The sequence below is a fragment of the Podarcis liolepis genome (assembly GCF_965112155.1).
Source record: "Podarcis liolepis genome assembly, chromosome: 11".
In the NCBI taxonomy this organism is placed as follows: Eukaryota; Metazoa; Chordata; class Lepidosauria; order Squamata; family Lacertidae; genus Podarcis; species Podarcis liolepis.
In genome coordinates this window covers 1137330-1158886 of record NC_139565.1, presented here as the reverse complement: position 1 = coordinate 1158886, position 21557 = coordinate 1137330, and the positions used below count along the sequence as shown (strand labels likewise).

General features: G+C 45.6%; 1 protein-coding gene across 8 annotated transcripts in view; it reads right to left on the bottom strand.

Annotated features, from left to right (window-relative positions):
* Positions 1-17043, bottom strand: part of SMC5 (structural maintenance of chromosomes 5) — a 71318-nt gene extending 54275 nt beyond the window's left edge. For 4 of the 8 annotated variants that reach the window (XM_083464806.1, XM_083464807.1, XM_083464805.1 and 1 more), the window contains exons 1-6: positions 16755-17043; positions 15661-15802; positions 8195-8247; positions 7882-8044; positions 6712-6846; positions 1520-1660 (exon numbers count right to left, since the gene is read on the bottom strand). In XM_083464806.1, the coding sequence (XP_083320932.1) occupies positions 1520-1660; positions 6712-6846; positions 7882-8044; positions 8195-8247; positions 15661-15802; positions 16755-16939 (819 nt within the window). In that variant the 5' untranslated portion in view covers positions 16940-17043. Of the gene's footprint in view, positions 1-1519; positions 1661-6711; positions 6847-7881; positions 8045-8194; positions 8248-15660; positions 15803-16232; positions 16694-16754 lie in introns of those variants that run through there. The other 4 variants (XM_083464810.1, XM_083464809.1, XM_083464811.1 and 1 more) reach the window with 4 other exon arrangements.
* Between the last annotated feature and the right edge of the window lie 4514 nt (positions 17044-21557).

Below are 21557 nucleotides of genomic sequence, written 5' to 3'. Positions count from 1 at the left end.
TTGTTGCAGAATTACAACTCCCACTTTCCCTGACCACTAGCAATATGGGCTGTGGCTGATGGGAGCTGATGTCTATCATCCAGAGAGCAACAGGTTCCTATTTCTATTTTCTTCTTTTATTCTAATTGAGGATAGAATGTGGTGTGGGGAATGCTATAAAAACATATCACCATAATGTCCTAGTATGGCACTAGTATGGCTCACAGCTAGACTAACTACTGGCGGCTACAATAAGAGAAATAATTGTGTCTTTGTCAGGATTGCTATGTCCAGACATGTCTGTGGGTTTAAGACCTCCTGGGCCAACGAAAGACTATGCAGCAAGAGCACCTCTGGGTTGTGCTCAGATGTGCTTGATACACAGTCTGGTGTACTCCAAGCTACTGAAGTGGACTTATGCTGCCTCTACCACTCATAGTGACTATTTCACCTCTTCTATAGGAGGTGGGGTTGTATGCCGCCTTTGTCTGAAGAACTCAGGGCAGTTCACAGCATACAAATACAAAATAAGAACACAAAAAGCAAGAACAAACCCATAACCTCTCCTCCCATAAGCACATTTAAAAGAACCTAGAATGTTAATCAGCCCAAGGCCTGGTTGAAAAGGAACATTTCCACCTGGCAGATAAAGATGTATGATGAAGGCACCTCCCTGGGAAGAGCAGTCCACAAACACTGCAGAAAAGGCCCATTCTTGTCTTGCCACCCTCTGGACCTCACACATGGAGGGGGCACATGAAAAAGGGCCTCAGATGTTGGTCGCAAGGTCCAGGTCGCTCATGTGGGGAGAGGCTGTCCTTGAGATAAGTCCTGAACCGTCAATTTAAATATCCTGTAGCTACTCAGTTGATCTTTGGATTCTCACTTTGGAAGACTTCAGTCATGGAAACAGGAATCTGTAACATGTGGAGGAGGACCCCAGGTCCTCCCTCACTGATCTAGGCCACTGTCCACTAGTTTTCAACCCAATGGCTACAAACTAGCCCAGTGGCTACAAGCATTCTTTAAAAAGCGTGTGGGTGGGGGGAAAGATGGGAGATTTTCAGAAATATCAATTCCGCATCCAATAGTTCCTTCTTAGCCTTTTCTGCACTCCTACAGAATTACAGCATACAAATAGCCCTGAATGCTCTCCTAGGAAAAGCAGCTAGACTTTTGAAGACAAATCCTTAAAGATGTTATTATATAAATTTAAAGAATATATACATTCTATGGCCTTTGCAAATCTGACTGGGTTTTTTGTTGTTCTATTGCTGTTTAAAGATTCCTTAATATGTTGCTGATGTTACTTGTATGCTGCCTTGGAAAGATCTGTATCTTGAATGGCAAAAATATTAATAACAGTAATAAAGAAATAATGTAAAATGCAATTCATCTTGTCATCTTTATAATAATTGTGATTTATTTGTTTTCCTCTTCTATTTCTATCCACTTCTACAATTCATTCAAGTACACTTGCTACATTACATTTGTTTTTGTTTTCCCCCAAAAGTCTAAAAGAAAAGAAAAAAGAACTTACCACCCAGGGCCTTTTTCTCTCAAGCATTGCAATTAAATCCAGATGGCGTTTATGTTCATGGTATCGCTCCACATCTTGTTTATACCTTTCATTTGTTTGCTTCATTTTCTCTAGGTTGCTATGTTTCTCTTTACATGAATTCTGTCAGAATATGTATTTCAAGTTATTTAGTTGGTTCAATTAAATTGTAATTGTGACGTGCCCTATTTGAAACTCAAATACACAAGAATTAGTATTTCTATCAAATTAGCACCTCACTTCTCTAATGGAAAATGGATCTTACTTGTCAGAGTGCAAGTCAGAAGCCCATATACAAAATGAAGGTTTGGTATCAATAGTAATCTAATCTATCAAGAAACAATGAAATGTTATTTGCTTTGATTTAGGTCCTCTCAATCCTTGCAAATGGGAGATAGCAGGGTAGCAAAGAGGTATTCCACAGCATTTAACTATGATTCTGTTCCAGTGATATCTGCTGCTGTTGCTGAATATTTAAACTATGCATTTCCTTTTCCTAATATGGAATCAAACGTGGTTCATAATTCAGCTATAAGAACCAGTAGATAAATGAACAGTGTAGACAAAACAACTGGGACTTTAACATTTCTGTCAGCACAATGAAGGTGAGCCATGTTCCCACTTGAGAAGGACTTGAAACCAGAGAATCAGAAGTCAGCAAATTGTTAAAGCATGAACCCTGGTTAGCCTGAACCTCGTTAACAATCAAGTCAATGTAACACTAAGTATATAAATTTCATTTAAATATTTGTACCCCAATATTGTTTTCTAAAGCTAGGCAAAGTGGCTAACCAAAAGTACATACCAATAAATACAAAAATATCAGAATCTATATACACACAATAATTCAATCACTAAATAAAGGAGTTTGAACTACACTAAACTCATGAATGACTAATCAAACAGTAAAACTAAAACAACATTTCAGTTACACAATACGACTATTTCACCAGCAAAATACAGTATATCTAACAACCTCAGTGAGCAATCCTATACAGTGGTGCCCCGCAAGACGAATGCCTCGCAAGACGAAAAACTCGCTAGACGAAAGGGTTTTTCGTTTTTGCGTTGCTTCACTAGACGAATTTCCCTATGGGCTTGCTTAGCAAGACGAAAACGTCTTGCGCTTTTTTTTAAAAGCCGCTTGAAGAGGCGCAGTTGCGACGGACCGTGCTTCGCAAGACGAAAAACATCGCAAGACGAAAAGACTCGCAGAACGAATTCTTTTCGTCTTGCGAGGCACCACTGTACTGTACTTGAAATCTGCAGATGAGAAGCTGTAGGATACAGTGAAAGCCAAAGATGCCCCTGGAACTTCCGAGATGCCACTAGAATTGTACCCGCCATGCCAGCAGCAGGGAACTTGCAGCCCTGCAAGTGTCTTTCACTTTCAAGATCCATTCCATCCCAGATGCTGCACAAATGAGACTTTTGATTTTGAGCTGAGGCATATTAGAAGGCAAATTAGAAGGGAACCCTAGCCTGACTTGGCTTCAGCTGGCCTCAGAAAGAGACCCAGCGGTGAGAAAGGAAGGTTGGGGACCCCACCACTGCCTGATCACTCAGATTGGGAATGGGGATGGGGCAGGTATCTCAAGTTCATCAATGCTGCTTCCTGGATTTACGAAGCACTCAGTTAGCAGAGGGTAGAAAGGGAGGCAAGAGGTGCTGCTGAGGAGCCTACCAGGCAACATATTAGGCAGGGGGTAGGCTAAAAGAAAGATCCCTTGGGTTGCCAGGGCATCCAAAAAGACATGCTGGCTCATGGAAGAACCAATCCATTTGTAGCTAGCAGCTGTTCTACTTAAAAGCAATTCATGTGAGCACTTGAGAGGTAGAAAAACTAAACAACATGCAGTGATGACTGGCGTCTCCATAAATTTGTCATTGAGGATCACACACTGGATGGTGCTATGGGATAATCGTATCTGGCAGCTTTGGTGCTGGGGATAGGAGGGCATAATTGGGGTGTCTGTCAGCCTGAGTGCACTGTCTCCTCCTTCTAGCTGACATCAGTGTGCAACATTAGCACACTGGCCACGACTGGTAGACTTTAACAGTGTTTCTATTAAGTGGCTGTATCTGCCATTTTAAAACCATTGGGGATTTTTCAAGCTTTGTTTTCCCCTACCCTCCCAGGCTGAAAACATAGGATACGGCCATTGTTGGTCCTTCTTAAATAACCCGGCAGTAAAAGCAGCAACTACTAGGCCCTTGACCACCTTCAAAAACCTCCTTACAGTAAAGGGACATGGCAAGAGGAGGGTATCCACAATATACAAAATACTACTCCAGAATCTCTCACACATCATCTCAATCAAAAAGCAATGGGAGCACAACATAGGGTTAAAAAAAAAACCCAACCCAATGGACCAAACTGGTCTAAACCTCCCTTTAAATCCATCTCAGCTAAAAGAAAGAAACTCACATTGAAGCTTATCTATAGATAGTACCTAAGACTACAAAAGATGGCGCTTATACACCCAGGAACCTCACCAAAGTGCTGGAGAGGTTGCAACTCTACAGGCACATACCTCCACATGTGGTGGGATTGCCCCCAAACCCAACCCTTTTGAACATAAGTTACTTTGCATATTTTTGGGGGACTTAACAGCTACTAGAAGCCACCCCAGAACTGAACCTATTGAATATTTTCCAAGACAATAATGCACTCTCACACCACAAAGAACTCATAAGCCACCTACTCTCAGCAGCCAGGAGCATCATAACACTGGAGGGACCTGTCAGGAGTGAACATGGACCACTGGTACCAAACTGTAAGGGAAACAGCCCTACTAGAAAAGCTAACCAACAAATTCAAACTAGAGTGGGGATAAGCAAAAGAGAATGCCTTCACCTCGGTATGGCTCCCCTGTATTACATACACAGCCCAACAAGAACCCACTGACAGCATTCAAATCAACATGGCTAATTTGACCCAACAACTCCTCCCCCTGAAACATGCAAACAAAACTCACTGCAGTCAGCTGAAGGCAACCAACCAGGCCCTGCCCCCCCCTTCACTGCCAATGACAACCAAGAAATGAATAGAAAGAAAACCTACCCACGTGATGCTGACACAAAAACCTGGCACATACACTATGTAAAAGAATGGAAGTTTACTACCCCCCCTTTTCTTCCCCCCATCTCCCCCAACCTTATATTGTCTAAACCATTACTGTCTCATGCTGAATATAACTGATGTGTAGAAAGGACTGAACTGAAAGCAGAGACGCTTTATGTACTTATGTTACCCAAGAAAATTTTTAATTAAAAAAAACTTTTTTTAAAAAAGGCAGTTGTTGGTTTAGTGGGGGTGTAAATTGCCTCATCCTCCCCACATTGGAGTATAGGATTGCTATGCCTGCCAGTAAAGCTGAAATCCATACCCATTTACATGGGAGGAAGTTCCAATGAACTCCATGGGACATACTTCTGAGTAGACATGCATAGGACTGGGCTGTAATATACCTCTGCCACCAGCCAGGATGCCAGAGGCCATAAGAAGGCTATACTGTCTGGCAGGAAGAACAGAGCAAGAGCTAACAGATCTAGCTAACAGATGGGGCCAGGAAGAGCAGCTGCTCCAGCGCTTTCCTCCCTCTGTGTTCTGTTTTCTTTACTGATAAGTTTATTGGATTGTAACAGGGACTGTCTCACCTTTTAATCTCTACAGTTCTCCTAACGTTTCAGATGTTTTGTAGGTGATAAATAATTACAGGAATAAAAGTCACTAATTCAGAGAAGCAAGAAAATATGTTAAAAATCAAAAAGGAAGTTCTTCCAGAAAGGCAGTGAGTCAGATCCTGATCTTCCCCACCTGCTGTGGGCCAAGTTTGACAAGTGGGTGGGACTGCTGCCCTGTCAATCTCCTCACATGACAGTTATAGCAGGTGACCTGCACAGGCAAAAGCACAGCACTGTGCAAGCCCCAAGGGTGGGCATTTGGTGGCTGGCATTTCCAAAGCCTGGTGCCAAGCAATGTGCAAGCTCTGCTGACTGGCTGGCTGTTGATGGCTGCAAAATGCCATGCATAAGGCTTTACAAGCACCAATGGTCCATGCATAGACCCTTTTGGCCTAGCTGCAACTTTACCTGCCACACACCTGACATCATATATGAGCTCAGGTGTTGGGCAAGTTGGGAATGGTTGGCCAAAATAATCTGGCAAGCCAAATGGGAAGGTTTGCCTCTACTATATTAGGGGAACAGTTTACCTACAAGATTACCTTACCCCACATGTGCCCACTTGACCTCTTCAATTGGCAGAACTAGCACTACTACAGGTGCTACATAACACCCAGTAGCCATTCCACATGGGTAATGTGGCAGCACCTGCGCTTTGGAACTCCCTGCCTACTGAGACCAAGAAGGCTCCTTCGCTGGACTCTTTTTGGCACCTGCTAAAGACACTCTTGTTTAGACAAGCCTACCCAGATGCCTAGAAATTGGAGGTAATTTGAATATGTTTTTGTATTTTAACTTTTGTATGTTTTAAAGTATGCTTGTGATTTTTTCTCTGTCTTATTATCTTTGTGTAAACCACTTTGTGAGGGGTCCCCCCCATCAAGCAGTATATACATTTTATAAAATAAACCAACGAACAGATGTAAAAATCCCAAATGCCTCTCCCTGCTCTCAGCTGTGCTGGCTGCTGCTCAGACTTCTGCTCAAACTGTCTCTTGCAGTTACCATGGATTTCTGCCACACTGATTAGATAAAGGGGACACAGAAACCCAAACAAATTTATTGAAATATCAACACAGCCAGTTGCAAAAGTAAGTATAATTCCTATTTAGTCAGTTTCTAAAACTGAAGCTCCAGCCTGTTCTTCTAAGAAGAGATAGGAAAGCAGGACATATGAAGTTCAAGAGAAAGAGAGATGAGAAATAAGAACCTTGGTAAGCAAATTATAAATAGTAGGAGCAAGGAACGAAAAAGCAGGATGGGCAAGACAGTATCTGCATCTCCATGTTTAGCATGGACTGGGCTGCCGATTCAAAAATAGCACCTTTGCTCTGACTAACATCAGAAAACAGCACCCCTAACCTCTGGTCCTAAGGAAGGGGCCTTCTGCTATCACATTCTCCTCTTAGAACAGTAAAACTGTTGAGAATTTATTTTAAAAGTAAAAAAGAGTGAGAAAAACTTTCTCATAAATATCAGCCAAGTACCTCTAGTTCTCGCTCTCGCTGTCTAAAGTTTTTCAGATCGCAGTGATATTTGTACATTTCTGGAGGACCAACCGATTTCTCTGTGGCTTCAAGTAGTTCAACCTTGGATAATTTTGCAAATTCTCCAACTTTGTCCTGCAAAGCAAGTATCCAAATACCTATGGTGCTTTGTGTAATAATGTAACACACTTTGTAGCAAAAGGTACTTTTCAGACCAATGTAAAATACAGTGGTACCTCAGGTTACATATGCGTCAGGTTACAGACTCCACTAACCCAGAAATAGTACCTTGGGTTAAGAACTTTGCTTCAGGATGAGAACAGAAATTGGGCTCCGGCGGCGCGGCAGCAGCAGGAGGCCCCATTATCTAAACTGGTACTTCAGGCTAAGAACAGTTTTAGGTTAAGAATGGACCTCCGGAATGAATTAAGTACGTAACCAGAGGTACCACTGTATCAATTGTACTATTACTAAAGCTTCTTAATTACAAGCACCTTCCTCCACCACCATCCTCCCCTGGTGTGAGCACATTTGTCACTCAGGCAGGGGATTTTGGTAACAGAGAAAATCCTTTAGCATCTAACCAGCAGCAGCCTGTTGCCAAGTCTCCACCCACCACTACTTCTGGGCTGAATGTGTGCACAAGAACTTGGAGAAAAGCTAGTAACAGAATTCTGTATGCAAGAGGCAAAGACAGCTTCAACTGCCACTGAATGGCCTTCTCAGGTCTCATAAAGTTCAGAAGAGCAACAGAGGCATGTTGTTCAGAGGGAAGACTGCAATACACCTCTGTGTATTTCCCACCCTTACAGAGGACAAGATTATACCCACAATTTTTGTCCTGCAGAATTTCAAAGAATAATTCTTGAAGGCACAGGTGCTGATTTTAGGGCTCTATCACTTCGAGGAAGCAGACAAATAAAGCAAAATCATTTATTTAAATGTCTGAAACAATTCTGATGAGTTGTACGTGATCATAAAGAACTAGAATTTTTTCATAATTTCTCCCACTGCATCAAACAAAAGCAATGTTCAAATCCATATGTATTTTCTGCATCTCTGACATTAAATTTAATTTGCCACAATAATTTTGCTCTTCCCTTAGCATACGATCCTTTAGAATTTAAAATGAAGAGAGAACAATACACTCTCATAAAAATTACTACATACCTGTGGAAGAAATTGGCACAGATTGCCTACTTGGATATTTAAGGCTGCAATTTGATCTTCTACCATTTTGAGAGTGGACGGTTTCTTATTAATAAACCAAGCAGACTGGTTGTTTGATACAGACATTTCCCGTGTGATAACAAGTTTGGATGGTTTCTTAAACCTAAGAAAGAGAAGGGAAAGTATTTTTTAAAAAACCAGCCATGAAATGCTGGTTAAAAATCTGGTATGTGGCAGCTTCTCCCTGCAAAAAAGCCAGTAAGATAATTTATTTAAAACATTTAGACCAAACAGAAACAAGATTGTTACTCACACCTCAATTTCAACAACTGCTTTGTTAGTACCCCGCTTCACATAGTGACCAACCTAAAATTAAAATAAACAAATATTACTAGATTTATCTGGCAGGGGAAGAAACCAAGAATAAAATATTAATTACTGATAGATGCTAAAGAAAGAGGCGAATTCTCCCTGCCGGATATATGAGATTATATTTTGAAGCGTCTTCTCCTTGCTGGTTAAAGGAACGGATATCATTGGAAAACAGCTGCATATTAGATCTTGAACGACGCAATAATAGATTTGGTTGGCACGCTTAACTTAAGGTTAAAGTTCATAAAGCTTTTTTGAATCATGTTATAAGGAAACCGATGTATGAAGTATGGGATAAATATAAAAAATTATTAGAACATAAAACACCATGATGGCTCTCTCCCCTTGAAGCAATATTGGTGGAAAAAAAGAAATATGAGAAATGACTGGCCAACGTATAAAGAATCATTAACAGAAATAGATCAAGAGTTAAAGTTAAGGAGGTTTGAAGACATAAGAGAATTAGTACCCGATTGGTTTAAATATCAACTTAATGAAGTGTTTAAGATGGATTAAAAAAAATGGTTTTCTATACAAAACCTCCCAGTTCGAAAGGGAACTGTTAGAAAATAAAACTACCGGTAAGTTAATTTCTAAAATGTATGAACTTCTATTAGACTGGCAAACGAAAGACGAACAGGTCAAAACGGTTATGATTCACTGGGTGAAGGATTTTGGTTGTATCACTGAATTAGCAGCATGGGAAAGATTAAGGACAATAGAATTAAAATTTACAGCCTGAAAGAAAATTATATGAAAATAATGTATTGTTGGTACTTAACTCCTAATAAATTAGCTAAAATGTATAAATCAAAAGTCTAAAACATGTTGGAAATATAAATAGAAAAAGGGCACGTTTTATTACATATGGTGGTCATGTAAGATGATAAAAGATTTCTGGGAAATGATATATAATGAATTGGGGAAAATGTTGAAAATAACTTTTTCTAAGAAACCAGAAGCTTTTCTTTTAGGTATTTTAGGTCCAGAGATCCCAAAGGAGCGCACTTCCGGGTTAGCGCCTCCGGCAATGGCAGATTTCCTCTGATTGGGAGGAATCCGCTCCGTGGAAACTAGGGTCTGGACCGCCACGGCAAGGCGGCGACCCATTAAAAACCACAGGCAGGAGAAGCCTGTGGACGTGGGATTCGGCTGGCACCTTTTGCGCCTCCCCTACTCACGGGGAAACCCGGTTTCGGGGTTCCGGAGCGACGTGGGGTGAGTGGCGCGGTGCTTTGAATTGACTGCTTTTTTCACGGAGTGAAGCCGCATTGCTGTTGCCGGAGAGCGCTGACTTTTTCCTGTGGACAATTGGATTTTAAACAACTACCCGTGAGTAGAACGGAAAATTGGATTTTTAAACATCATAATTTGGCATCGAAACAGGAAGGTTTCAAACAGGAAGTCCGCCTTCCCCTTTTGTAAATAGACTAAAGCAAAGACGTTGCAAACTAAAGTCTGGAAAGTCTTTTGTAAAGGATTAAATCTCCATCGGTTGAAACTACTAAACCCCCCTTGGAAGCAGGAGAAGAGGGGGGAAAAATTAGACTGCCTAAGCCTGCAGGAGAGAGAGTGAAGGAAGATAAATTACCACCGCCTTGAACCTGGGAACGGGCTGTCAGTAAGATCGATCATTGACTGTGAATAACGTATGCTGACAGATAGCTAAATAAGAGAAATATATTGTTTCCATTGTTTCCTTTTGCACTTGAAAAGAAGCAAATGTAACTGAAAATTGATCTAACTTTGTTGCTGGATCTTTGCTTAAAAGGACGGATACAAATAGAAATTGTCTCCTCTAGAGGGAGTTTTTGAAACTGTTGCAGGAGTGGATCTGGGGAATTTTACAGCTGCAGAGATTAAAGACCGTGGGAAACTGAGATTGACCTTGGACAAGAATGTTGACAGAAGAAGCCCTAGTGATTGCATTTTGCAAGACAAGTGCTTTATTGGAACAGCTTCATAAGAAGACGGATGTGATGATTATTAAAATTGACAATATGGGACAAAAAATGACTGAGTTGGGGCTAAAAGTGAATACCTATACAGAAATAACTCAGGATTTGATTCAGGAATCTGTTTAGAAATTGCAAGCTGTGGAGAAGAAGAAGGAGAAAGTTGTTGTTGAACCTCAAGTAATTCAAGTGGATAGAGCCCTGGCCTTACAGAGGCAATTTGACGAACATAAGCTGTTGCCATTTATGATTGAATCCAGAGAAAGCCAGATTTGGAGGGATGGAGTCCCGCTTGGATTGGAGAAGGAAAGTTGGATAGATCCCCTTATGCAGGTTTGGGATCTGGATTTGGGTCAGGGGGAGATTGGAGTTGTGGGGGCCTTTAGCTTTGGAGGGACTTTGAAACACGCTCTGAAATATCGTTTGGACTTTAGTTCGGACTATGGAGAATGGGCTGACCTGTCGAGAAGGAATAATGATATTGTTAGTTAGGTTGGACTTTCCCCGAGACCTACTCCTCAGTGCCAAAGGAAGGAAACGAAGAACAAGATCAGCAGAAGACAAAGTGAAGCTCATGTATAGATATGAAGAAGACCTGCAGAAGGGACATGGAAAAGAGTTAAGAGCCTCGGATAGAAGATCACCAGGTTGATGGACCATATGGAATTGATAGAAAGGACTGACAGAATCCGAGTCCAGGGAGAAGAGACGGTGGAAGAAGATTGGAAAAAAGTTTTAAAAATTTATTTAGAGAAATATTGTTAAATTAATGAGTGTTAGAAAAATTGTTGGAATGAAATTATACGGCTTTAGTAGAAATGTTATAAGGAGTTAAGTAAATATAAGTTTTAGGATTTTAATGGAAAGATAAGGTTAAAATAAATTAAGACAATTAAATGACAGAAAATAGTGAAAGATGGAAAGCATTTGATGGCTTTAGCAGAAATGTTATAAAGAACTAAGTAAAAATAGATTGTTAATGGACCAAAGTGGAAAATTTAAGGTTAGACTGTCTTAAGTTACCGTATTTTTCGCTCTATAACATGCACCCAACCATAACACGCACGTAGTTTTTAGAGGAGGAAAATCCGTAGGCATGCCACCTGTAGGCATTCCCTCCATAACACGCACAGACATTTCCCCTTACTTTCTAGGAGAAAAAAAGTGAGTGTTATGGTGCAAAAAATACGGTAAATTTTAGAACGAAAATTGAGAAAGATGGAAAGGACTTGCTGAAATAGCTAATTGAACTAGAATACAAAGAAGGGAGGTGTGAGGAGGTCGATGAAACAAGTATATGAAAGGTAAAGACATGGAAAGGTTGGATATGTTTTTAAATGTTTTTGTTGGTTTTTTCATTGTCTTATTGCATTGTTTTTTGTTTTTTGGTTTTTTTAATGTATTGTAAGGTATTGTTTTGTTTTGTTTAATTTTCTATTGTTCTTTTTCTTTTTCTGTAACTTTCAAACCCCTAATAAATATCATTTTTTAAAAAACAAAAAACAGAGATCCCAAAGCAGCAAACGAAATTATTTATGTACACGACCATGGCTGTATGGATGCTGTTAGCCCAGAGATGGAAAGATGGCACAACTCTGACCAAGGAAGAGTGGCATATAAAACTGATGAACTATGCCAAGATGGCATGCAGGAAGAATTAGAAACCAGGAAGAGACTGAATGGGGAAAGTTTATACCGTATTTTTCGCCCCATAAGACGCACCGGCCCATAAGACGCACCTAGATTTTTGGGGGGAAATAAAGGGGAAAAAAATTATTTCCCCCCCAGGTGCGCTGCGCTACACCAGGAGCTTGGGGCGTGCGGAGCTCAGCGCGCCCCAAGCTTCTGCGTGCCGGCAAGGTCTCTGCTAGCGTGGGAGAGCCGGGCGCCTCTCCCAGGGCTAGCGGACCCCTGCGCTAATCCAGAAGCTTGGGGCAAGCTGAGGTCAGCTGAGGCCCCGCGGCTCTCCCAAGACTAGCGGACTGCTTGCGCGCACCTAGAAGCTTGGGGCGTGCTGAGCTCAGCGCGCCCCAAGCTTCTGCGTGCGCGCAAGCAGTCCGCTAGTCTTGGGAGAGCCGCGGGGCTCTCCCAGGGCTAGCGGATCGTTGCGCTACACCAGGAGCTTGGGGCGTGCTGAGCTCAGCGCGCCCCAAGCTTCTAGGTGCGCGCAAGCAGTCCGCTGCCGCCCCAAGCCTCGCGCACCCGGTGGGACCTCCTGCTGGGTGCGTGAGGCTTGCAGACACTCGCCCTCGGGAGGGCTCCCCGTGCTTCGGGCGACAGGCTGCCGCCCCAAGCCTCGCGCACCCGGTGGGACCTCCTGCCGGGCGCGCGAGGCTTGCAGGCATTCGCCCCATAAGACGCACCCCCGATTTCCCCTTCATTTTTGGAGGGGAAAAAGTGCGTCTTATGGGGCGAAAAATACGGTAATTCATTAAAAAAAATTACTATAAATTTGAATTATGGATAAAGGACTTATAAAAATAGAGCTACGAAAGAGATGCAGAGGGGGAAATCATTATATGAAGATCCACAAAGGGGGTAAGGGCCTGGGGCATGTGAGTCTCAGGCTCCCCACCCATCCTAGCTGATGACACAAGAGGGTGGGCTTCCCTTCAGATCCACAGATCTCAGCAACTGCTTTGAAGCAACCGTAGCAGGAGTAATCTCACTAGGTGCAGAACTGACATAAAAGAAGACAAGAAACTTGAGGGAAATCTCTGGGTACCATGAATTAAATGGAAAGATGGCAATACATTTCAAATTAACCCACAGGTCTTCCCATGTCTTAGAGCAGGGGTCCCCAAACTATGGTCCACAGGCTGGATGTGGCCCTACAGGCTCATAAATCCAGCCCACCAGCCGAAACGCCCTTTCAGCACATGGGGACTGACTGAGTAGTCCCCGAGGCACTGAGGTAAACCCAGCACAGCGCGGCATTTCCTTGAAAAGAACGTTCGCACGAACACATTCTTTTCAACAGAAACGCCTCGCCGCATTTACCTCAGCGCGCAGCGAGGCTTCCGTGGCTTCCGCTCCTGCAGACAATCGGAAGCCGCAGAAGCCTCACCGTGCAGGGACTGACTGAGCGTGTTCCCCATCTCCGCCACCCGTGGAAAGAGGAGGAAGGAAGGAAGAAAAAAGAAGGGAAGGGTGTTGATGGTGGTGGAGGAGGAGGCAGCAGTCACTAGTGACGTCGAGAAGCCATCAGCGTGCTGGAAAATGCCAAGCGCCGCTGGGGGGCAAGATGACGGTGGCAGCAGCAGCAGCAAGCAAGACTCCCGCCGGCAGTGCTCCCCGCTGGCTGCTTGTGTGCCCCGAGACTCATGCAAGCCGTCTTGCCCCGCCACACGGCTCAGTCCTCGTGCCCAGGCAGGCGGTGCTGCAAAGCCGGGCTATGCCTCTGCTGCTGAAGAGCCACAGCCCCACTGCCCTGCAGTAGGAGCAGGAGAGGTGGGCTGGTGGGGCAGCAAGACCTCAGCCTTTTCTCCCCTGCCAGCGAGCAGAAACAGCAGCAGCGGCAGAGCATTGAACCACAAGGCTGCCTTTTGCAAGAAAAGAAAAAGAAAAGCGGGGGGAAATGGTTCCAGTTCAAGTGGGTGGAAACACCGGGCTTGCTCGCTCTTGCTACTGTGGCCAGACAAACAGGGCAGGCGGGCGGGTGTCTGTTTCTTTAAGCAGCAGCAGCAGCACCTCTTCTGCTCACTCCTCCCCTCAGGGGAAGCCCAGCCCAGCCAGCACAGCCAAGCAGAAGAGGGAGGGGAGAGGGGAAAGCCCCCTGCAGGAGTCCTGGGGCGGCGAGGAGCAGGAGAGCCACCCATGGCCAGAGAGAGTGCCGCCTCACCCTGGCCATGCCGTCAGCTCTGGCGCGCCTACAGGGCCGCGATGTGGAGTTTGTGATGCACCAGGTGACAATGACAATCAGGTACAACTCGTCGCAGGGTGCTGTGGACATGAACATGGGCCGCTCCAGCATCCTCTTGCGCCACCACCTCGAGCTCACCTTCCACGCGCCCCACTTCTACCTGCGCTGCCTGGACAAGAACGGCGTCTTTGTCAACGGCGCCTTCCAGAGGAGGGGTGGCCCAGCCCTGCAGCTGCCCCCCCCCAGCAGTGCGTTGGGAGTCGTGGGGACGGGCGACACATGAGGATCCCCCGTAGGGAGACGCGCAGGCAGGCTGGAGTGTGGGGATTTGGGGTTGGAGGACAGGCGTGCAAGCTGGGGGGGTGGATGGGGACTAGGGAGACACGAAGGGAAAGTTGGGTCATGAGGATGGGGCTTAAGGAGACACGAGTGCGGGCTGGGTCGTGGGGATCTGGATTAGGGAAGCACATGCATAGGCTGGGTCGTGGGGAAGGGGGTTAGGGAAACGTGTATAAGCTGGGTTGTGGGGATGGGGGGGTGTCAAGGCAGACACGTGTATAGGCTGGGTTGTGGGGATGGGGGCATGGAAGGCCTGCATGTAGACTGGGCCATGGGGGTGAGGGAGATCCATGTGCAGGCTGGGTTGTAGGAATGAGCATTAGCGATATTGACCATCTCATTAGGCAAAAGCAGACCCATACTTCCCACTGAAATGCTTATAAGTTTATGCTGATTAAAATCATTCTTCATTTTAAATATTGTATTGGTTTTCCTGTTTTTTGTGCACTACAAATATGTGCAGTGTGCATAGGAATTTGTTCATATTTTTTTCAAATTATTGTCTGGCCCCAACAGTGTCTGTTTAAAAAGTTTGGGGACCCCTGTCTTAGAGTCAATTAAAATATCCAGGAAGGGCATATGATATTGACATTCATGGGCCTCTAAACTCAGAATACATTCCAGGCTAGTTCCTCCCTATCATGTTGCCTTTCCCAGAGCAGGGTACCTTTCCCACAGAGATCTTTCAGACAAGTGACCCGCCAAATACATTCTAAGATGGTATAGGCCTATAAGGATAGCCCTGCATATTCTTCCTGGCTCTGTGAACTACCTTTCCTTAAAAATGTGAGCATATTTGTATTATGTTCTATCTAAACTATGGCGTGTAGTCGGCTTAATGGTTGTTCCTATTTAGTTACACTATTGCTAGAATCATCTCTCTGCTTAACTGCAGTCTTTTGGGATAGCTCACTGTAAATCAGGAGAAACCTTTCGTCTAAATATCAACCAGAAGCTCCCTATGTGCTGTATGCTGCACACAAAATTAGTAAGCAATTTTATATTCATTCTCCAGGGTGCTGCAGTACATAAAAATCACCAGAGTATATCAAAGCTTTAGAAAAGAAAGGTATCTTAACACACACACAAAATATGGAAATCAAATTGAGAAAAGAGCCCAATGCATTTTCTACAAAAGTCTGCCCTCTATTTTCCATTCAACATATTAAACAGTCTTTTAAGCTGTTACCACACTTTAAACATATTACTATAAGAATACCATTCTATAAGATTGCAAAGAGTTCTCCTCACCTTGTCTGCTCGTCCTATGAAGGAAGGTTTCCCAGCCAATCCCAGGCATAAGGCACATACGATACTTGATTTACCTGTTCCATTAGCTCCAACTATCATGTTTAGATGGGGTCCTGGAAGCACCACACAGGAATCATAAGTACTGAAAGGCAATGCCATTACAATTTAATGTTTAGAAAGCGGGAAATCAAGGAATCTGAATAATCAAATGCAGATTATTATAACACCAGTTCATTATATTTAGTTTGCCAGTGTTTTTTTCAAAACTATCACAGTCCTTCGTGTTTCCCCCCCCCCCATGAATATATTAGGAGTAAATATCTGCAGACGCCATATTCTATACACTGATGAACTTTGAAATCAAAACTAATGTAAGAACTCTGGGTTGACAGAGATTGGAATGTGGCATTAATTCAACATAGCCTGTGACTAGACAACAGAATTACCTACAAAATGTAATTTTGCCAGTTAACCAGAGTCTTTCAGAAAACAGCAGCATCGGACATGGAAGGCAAAAAGATATTCACAGACGTGGAGTTCTAGGAGGGACCAGAAGCCGAGCTAATATTGACCCTCTGTATATTCCCTTTCCCTCGATGGACCTTTAGACCTTTCCCAGTCCGTTGTGCCACCGGCTTGCCTACGCCTCCCCGGGGCCCAGGGAGGGTCTCCTCGCGAGCCGGAGGGGCAGCGGGCCTTTGCTGAGGCTGGTCAGGTGTCCCCCCCCCCTTCGGGGCCCAGCGGGGAGGTCCCGAGCGCCGCTCCGCTGAGTTCGGGGGGGGGGGGAGCGCTGCGGGTTTCTTCTGAGCCGCCCCATGCGAAGTTGTGCTGTTGGGCCTCGAGTCGAAGATTCACGAACCAAGGAGTCTTCCCCGCCCGCTCGGCGCTCCCGCCCTCCCCGCAGCCGAGACGGGAGATGGGGGGGGGTCCCGGAGGGCCATTTGGGAGGCAGGCGCCGGAAGCCCCCGCGTCTCCCGCTGCCGCCTGGTCGGGACGGGGGTCCCCGGGGGGGGGCTGCCCCCTCGCCCCGCCCCCCGCGGGGAAGCCCCGCCCACGAGGCCCCGATCCTCCCGCCCCGCGCGCGCCGCGCTCACAGGAAGTTCTCCATGTAGATCTTGAGGATGGAGCCCTCCACGAAGGGCGGCTCGGGCTCCGGCGGGGCCAGCGCGGCCAGCGGGGCCGTTCTTCGCCTCCAGCGGCGCAGGCGGCCGCTGCCCGGGCTCCCGCCTTCCGCTTCCTCCTCAGGGCTCTTCGCTCGGCGCTTCGCGGGCGTCGCCATTTTGCCGCCGCTCCAGGCGCTGCGAAGACTTAGCAAGCCGGCGGCGCGCGCCCGCTTCCCATTGGTCGCCGCGGCTCTACGTCGGGAACGCGCGTCATTGGCGGGGGCGAGAGAGCATTTCCGTTGGCTGAGAAAGAGCGGCCATGCGCACGGGGAGGGCCGGCGGAAGCGGACGTTTTCATTGGGTGCGCGACGTCACAGAGGGCCAATAGTAGGCGGCCGGGGGCTGCAGTTGGGCGGGCTCGGGCTGCGCGTGCCTCGGCGGGAAGCGGTCGCGCCCGTCGTGTGCCGTGTGCAGCAGGAGGGGCGCCCTTTGGCGCGGCCCCCAGACCAGGCCCCGTCCCGGGAGGGCTCTCGGGCTCCGGCCGAGGTGTCTCCGGGCTCGGCGGAGGGGCTCCCCGCGGGGCCCCAGGACGCCCTGCTTCTCCCTTGGGCGCCTGAAGGGCTCATTCTGAGGGCCGTTACCGCTCTGTCTCCTGGCTCAGATCCAGGAATTAGCTTCCCCTTCAGATAATTTTTAATTGAATAATTTTCTAATGTCTGGAGTAATTGAAGTTTGAAGTCTTGTTTATTCTGTTAAATTCTACTCCAAGAAGACCCATTTGTTCTAAGTAGAACTCAACAATGCAGACATGTATGTACGAAGTATTTTTTTCTAATTGAGATCTCATTGACACCTCTAGATCAGGCACCTCTTAGAAATAATTAAATAATATTATTGGGAAATGTTAATATTATTTATACTTCTAAATAAAATTACATTTTAGAATTTAACTTTGAAATTAAAATATGACATATTTTAAGCCCATGAAAAATACAATGAGATTGGTATTTTTAGTTTTGAAGGCCAAAACTGTCAATTTTCTTGAAATTTCAAACCCTCATAACTAAAAAATGAGATTTTAAAAAATAACATTTTAGATTTTAACTTAGTTTTGGACATTCAAAAAGTATACAAAATATTAAGAAAACTGAATGACACAAGGTTACCGGTAAATATCAGATCACTTGATATGGAATGACCCATTAAATCATTTTAAGGCAGCAGTCACTTGAAACAAAGGGGAAAAGAAATGCAAATGCCACACACACAAAAACAAACTTTGGGACTAGAATAGAGAGTCCTAGATGAGTAGTGAGTATGGCTTACATTTTTGCTGGAATAAAACATGCTATGTCTGTATTTGAATCTGCCTATTCCTGCCCCCCAGTTCTTTGTCCTCATATTGGTAGTCATATTTGGATCCCTGGAACTTGGGAAGTTTTGGCTCTCGAATGCTGCAAACCTGGAAGTGATCCAGAACGGATTCCATTCAACTTCCAAGTTACAACTGTATTGCAGTGTAACACCTTTATGAAAGGATTTTTTAAATGGTACTAAGATACCTAACCCCTTGATATTAAAGTGTTTCTGTATCACACTATAATGAAATAACAGGGCAGTGTACAATGTTAAAACCCAACATGCTATTTTAGAAATAAAAATAATAGAGTAAAATAATTAACACAACTAGCTAACTAAGCAACAACATAAACCCAGCCCCCTACCACTGTCATGTGACAACAGTGTCAGTTACCCATCACTGACTTTATAGTCTGTCATAGAAAGTTCTTGCAGTTTTCCTCTTTTCTGTGTTTCTCCCTCTCCTTTGCTCTTTTTCTCTTATCCAGTTTTTTATTCTCCAACCTGTCACACTCCCAAGTTCTTTTCCCTTGCTGTTTCCTAACTGCCCCCTTTCGACCTTTGATCTGCATTCTATTAACTCCATAGCAGCAGACATTCCTATAATCTTGTGAATTCTAGTAGTAGATAGGTAGCCGTGTTGGTCTGCCATAGTCAAAATAAAAAAAATCCTTCCAGTAGCACCTTAAAGACCAACTAAGTTAGTTCTTGGTATGAGCTTTCGTGTGCATGCACACTTCTTCAGATACACTGAAAAAGTATATCTGAAGAAGTGTGCATGCACACGAAAGCTCATACCAAGAACTAACTTAGTTGGTCTTTAAGGTGCTACTGGAAGGAATTTTTTTATTTTGACTTGTGAATTCTAGATATTCTTGAAGTCTCCACCAGAGGTCAGCATAATATTCATTACAGGAGAGAGAATTTTACAAGTCTATTGATGAGATATTTATGACTTAATTTTAAATACCATTTTGTTCAGAGGGGAAAAAAGATAGTGGAATATTTTATCTGTCCACAAAGGCAGACATAGAAATATAAATGCTTTATCCCATGTTGATGGCCTTTCAGCTGCCCACTAGAATGTGGAGTTCACCAGGGCTATTGACTGTTTGGCTCTGAAGCGCCCTCTCCAATTGCATGGAGCCCGGACAACCCTGTGGTTTTCCACGGATCTGAGGGCAATGAAACAATCGCTGAGATGGTAAGAGCGCCAGTGGCGGATAACTCATTCTGAAGCTGACCAGACACAGGGTAGAGCTCAGTGTCGAGCCTACCAAGTGGCAGTAGCGACGGCGAATACTTTCTTCACCGCCTCTATTGCATCTTCAGAAAACAGCAACAAGAGACTCTTTCAGGTGGTTCGCAATTTAGTGGAACCACCTCCTACATTGGGGCCCAGTATGGGCCACATGATCTCCTGCAATGATTTTGCAAAGTTTTTTGCAGATAAAGTTGCTCAGATTTGGGAAGAGGTAGACTCCACCGTGGGAGTAGGGCCGGGGCAGGAGAATGCTAAAGGATGTGGACAGGCTGCTTGGACAAGTGAAACCAACCGCCTGTCTCCTTGATCCTTGCCTTATAAAGCTAGCCGGGAAGGGCTGGGTGATGGGCTTCGCGGGGTAGTGAATGCTTCCCTCTGTGGGGGAGCCCTCCCAGACCCAGTGAAAAGGGTGGTTATCAAACTGCTTCTTAAAAAACCATCCTTAGATGTGGCCAATATGGCCAACTATCACCCGGTCCCAAATCTTCCATTTTTGGGCAAGGTGATTGAGTGAGTGGTTGCTGAACAACTCCAGGCACACATGGAAGAAGCAGACCATTTGGATCCCTTCCAGTTTCAGGCCTCATCATGGGACTGAAACTGCCTTGGTCACACTGGACAATGGCCTCTGGCAGGCTAGGAAGAAAGGTGAGAGCTGTTTCCTAGTTCTGCTGGATCTCTCAGCAGCTTTTGAAACTATTGACCATAACATCCTTCTGGACTGTCTAGGGCTGGGGGCACTGTTATACATTGGTAAAAAGGTAAAGGGACCCCTGACCATTAGGTCCAGTCGTGACCAACTCTCAGGTTGCAGCGCTGATCTTACTTGTATTGGCCGAGGGAGCCGGCGTACACCTTCCGGGTCATGTGGCCAGCATGACTAAGCTTCTTCTGGCGAACCCGAGCAGCGCACAGAAACACTGTTTACCTTCCCAACGGAGTGGTACCTATTTATCTACTTGCACTTTGATGTGCTTTCGAACTGCTAGGTTGGCAGGAGCAGGGACCGAACAATGGGAGCTCACCCTGTCGCAGGGATTCGATCCACCAACCTTCTGATCTGATCAGCAAATCCTAGGCTCTGTGGTTTAACCCACAGCGCCACCCGCGTCCCTTATACTGTCCAGTGGTTCCACTCCTTCCTCCTGGGCCGTGTTCAGAAAGTGGTGGTGTTCAGACTCCTGGGCTCTCACTTGTGGGGTGCATCAGGGTTCTGTCCTCCCCCCCATGCTTTTCAATATCTACATGCAGCCACTGGGAAACATCATCAGGGGTTTTGGGCTGGGTGTTCATCAGTATGCGGATGATACCCAGCTCTACCTCTCTTTCAAATCAAAACCAGTGAACGCGGTGAAGGTCTTGTGTGAGTGTCTGGAGGCTGTTGGCGGATGGATGGTGGCTAACTGAGGTTGAATCCTGACAAGACAGAAGTACTGTTTTGGGGGGACAGGAGGCGGGCAGGTGTGGAGGACTCCCTGGTCCTGAATGGGGTAACTGCCCCCTGAAGGACTAGGTGTGCAGCCTGGGAGTCATTCTCCATCTGGTATGCAGGCTGAGACCCTACCTGCCTGCAGACTGTCTCGCCAGAGTGGTGCATGCTCTAGTTATCTCTTGCTTGGACTACCGCAATGCGCTCTATGTGGGACTACCTTTGAAGGTGACCCGGAAACCACAACTAATCCAGAATGCGGATGTCAGGGAACTGCCATCAGTGCCGGAGGGAGAGAGCAAAAGCCAGAGGGATTATAGAGAGCCTCCAGGGATCGGGAGAAGCAGCTCCTCTTCTGGGGAAGAGAATAAACGCAGGTCCAGGGGAGAGGGGGTGCAGGAGTCGGATGTGGCGAGGCAGTCCCACGACTCCTTGCCTGGGACAAGCGGGGAAGGAAGGGGTCCTCCGCTGCCCACGCCCTCTCTGCGCAGAAGGCTTTCGCGCAGAGAGGGAAGGCGCAGACTGGGTGTCAAGGAGCTTTTATGCTGGAAGAAGTTTAAGAAACGCCCACTCACGGATTCTGCCAGCGATTGAGGGGGCCACGGGCGAGTGGCTCTCCGGACAGATAAAGTTTACATTAGCAGCAAGCCAGGGAGAGGTTTGCCCTGCTTGCGCACAAGCAACCCCTAGTAAACATAGCAGCAGCTAGACTGGTGACTGGGAGCGGCCGCCGAGACCACAT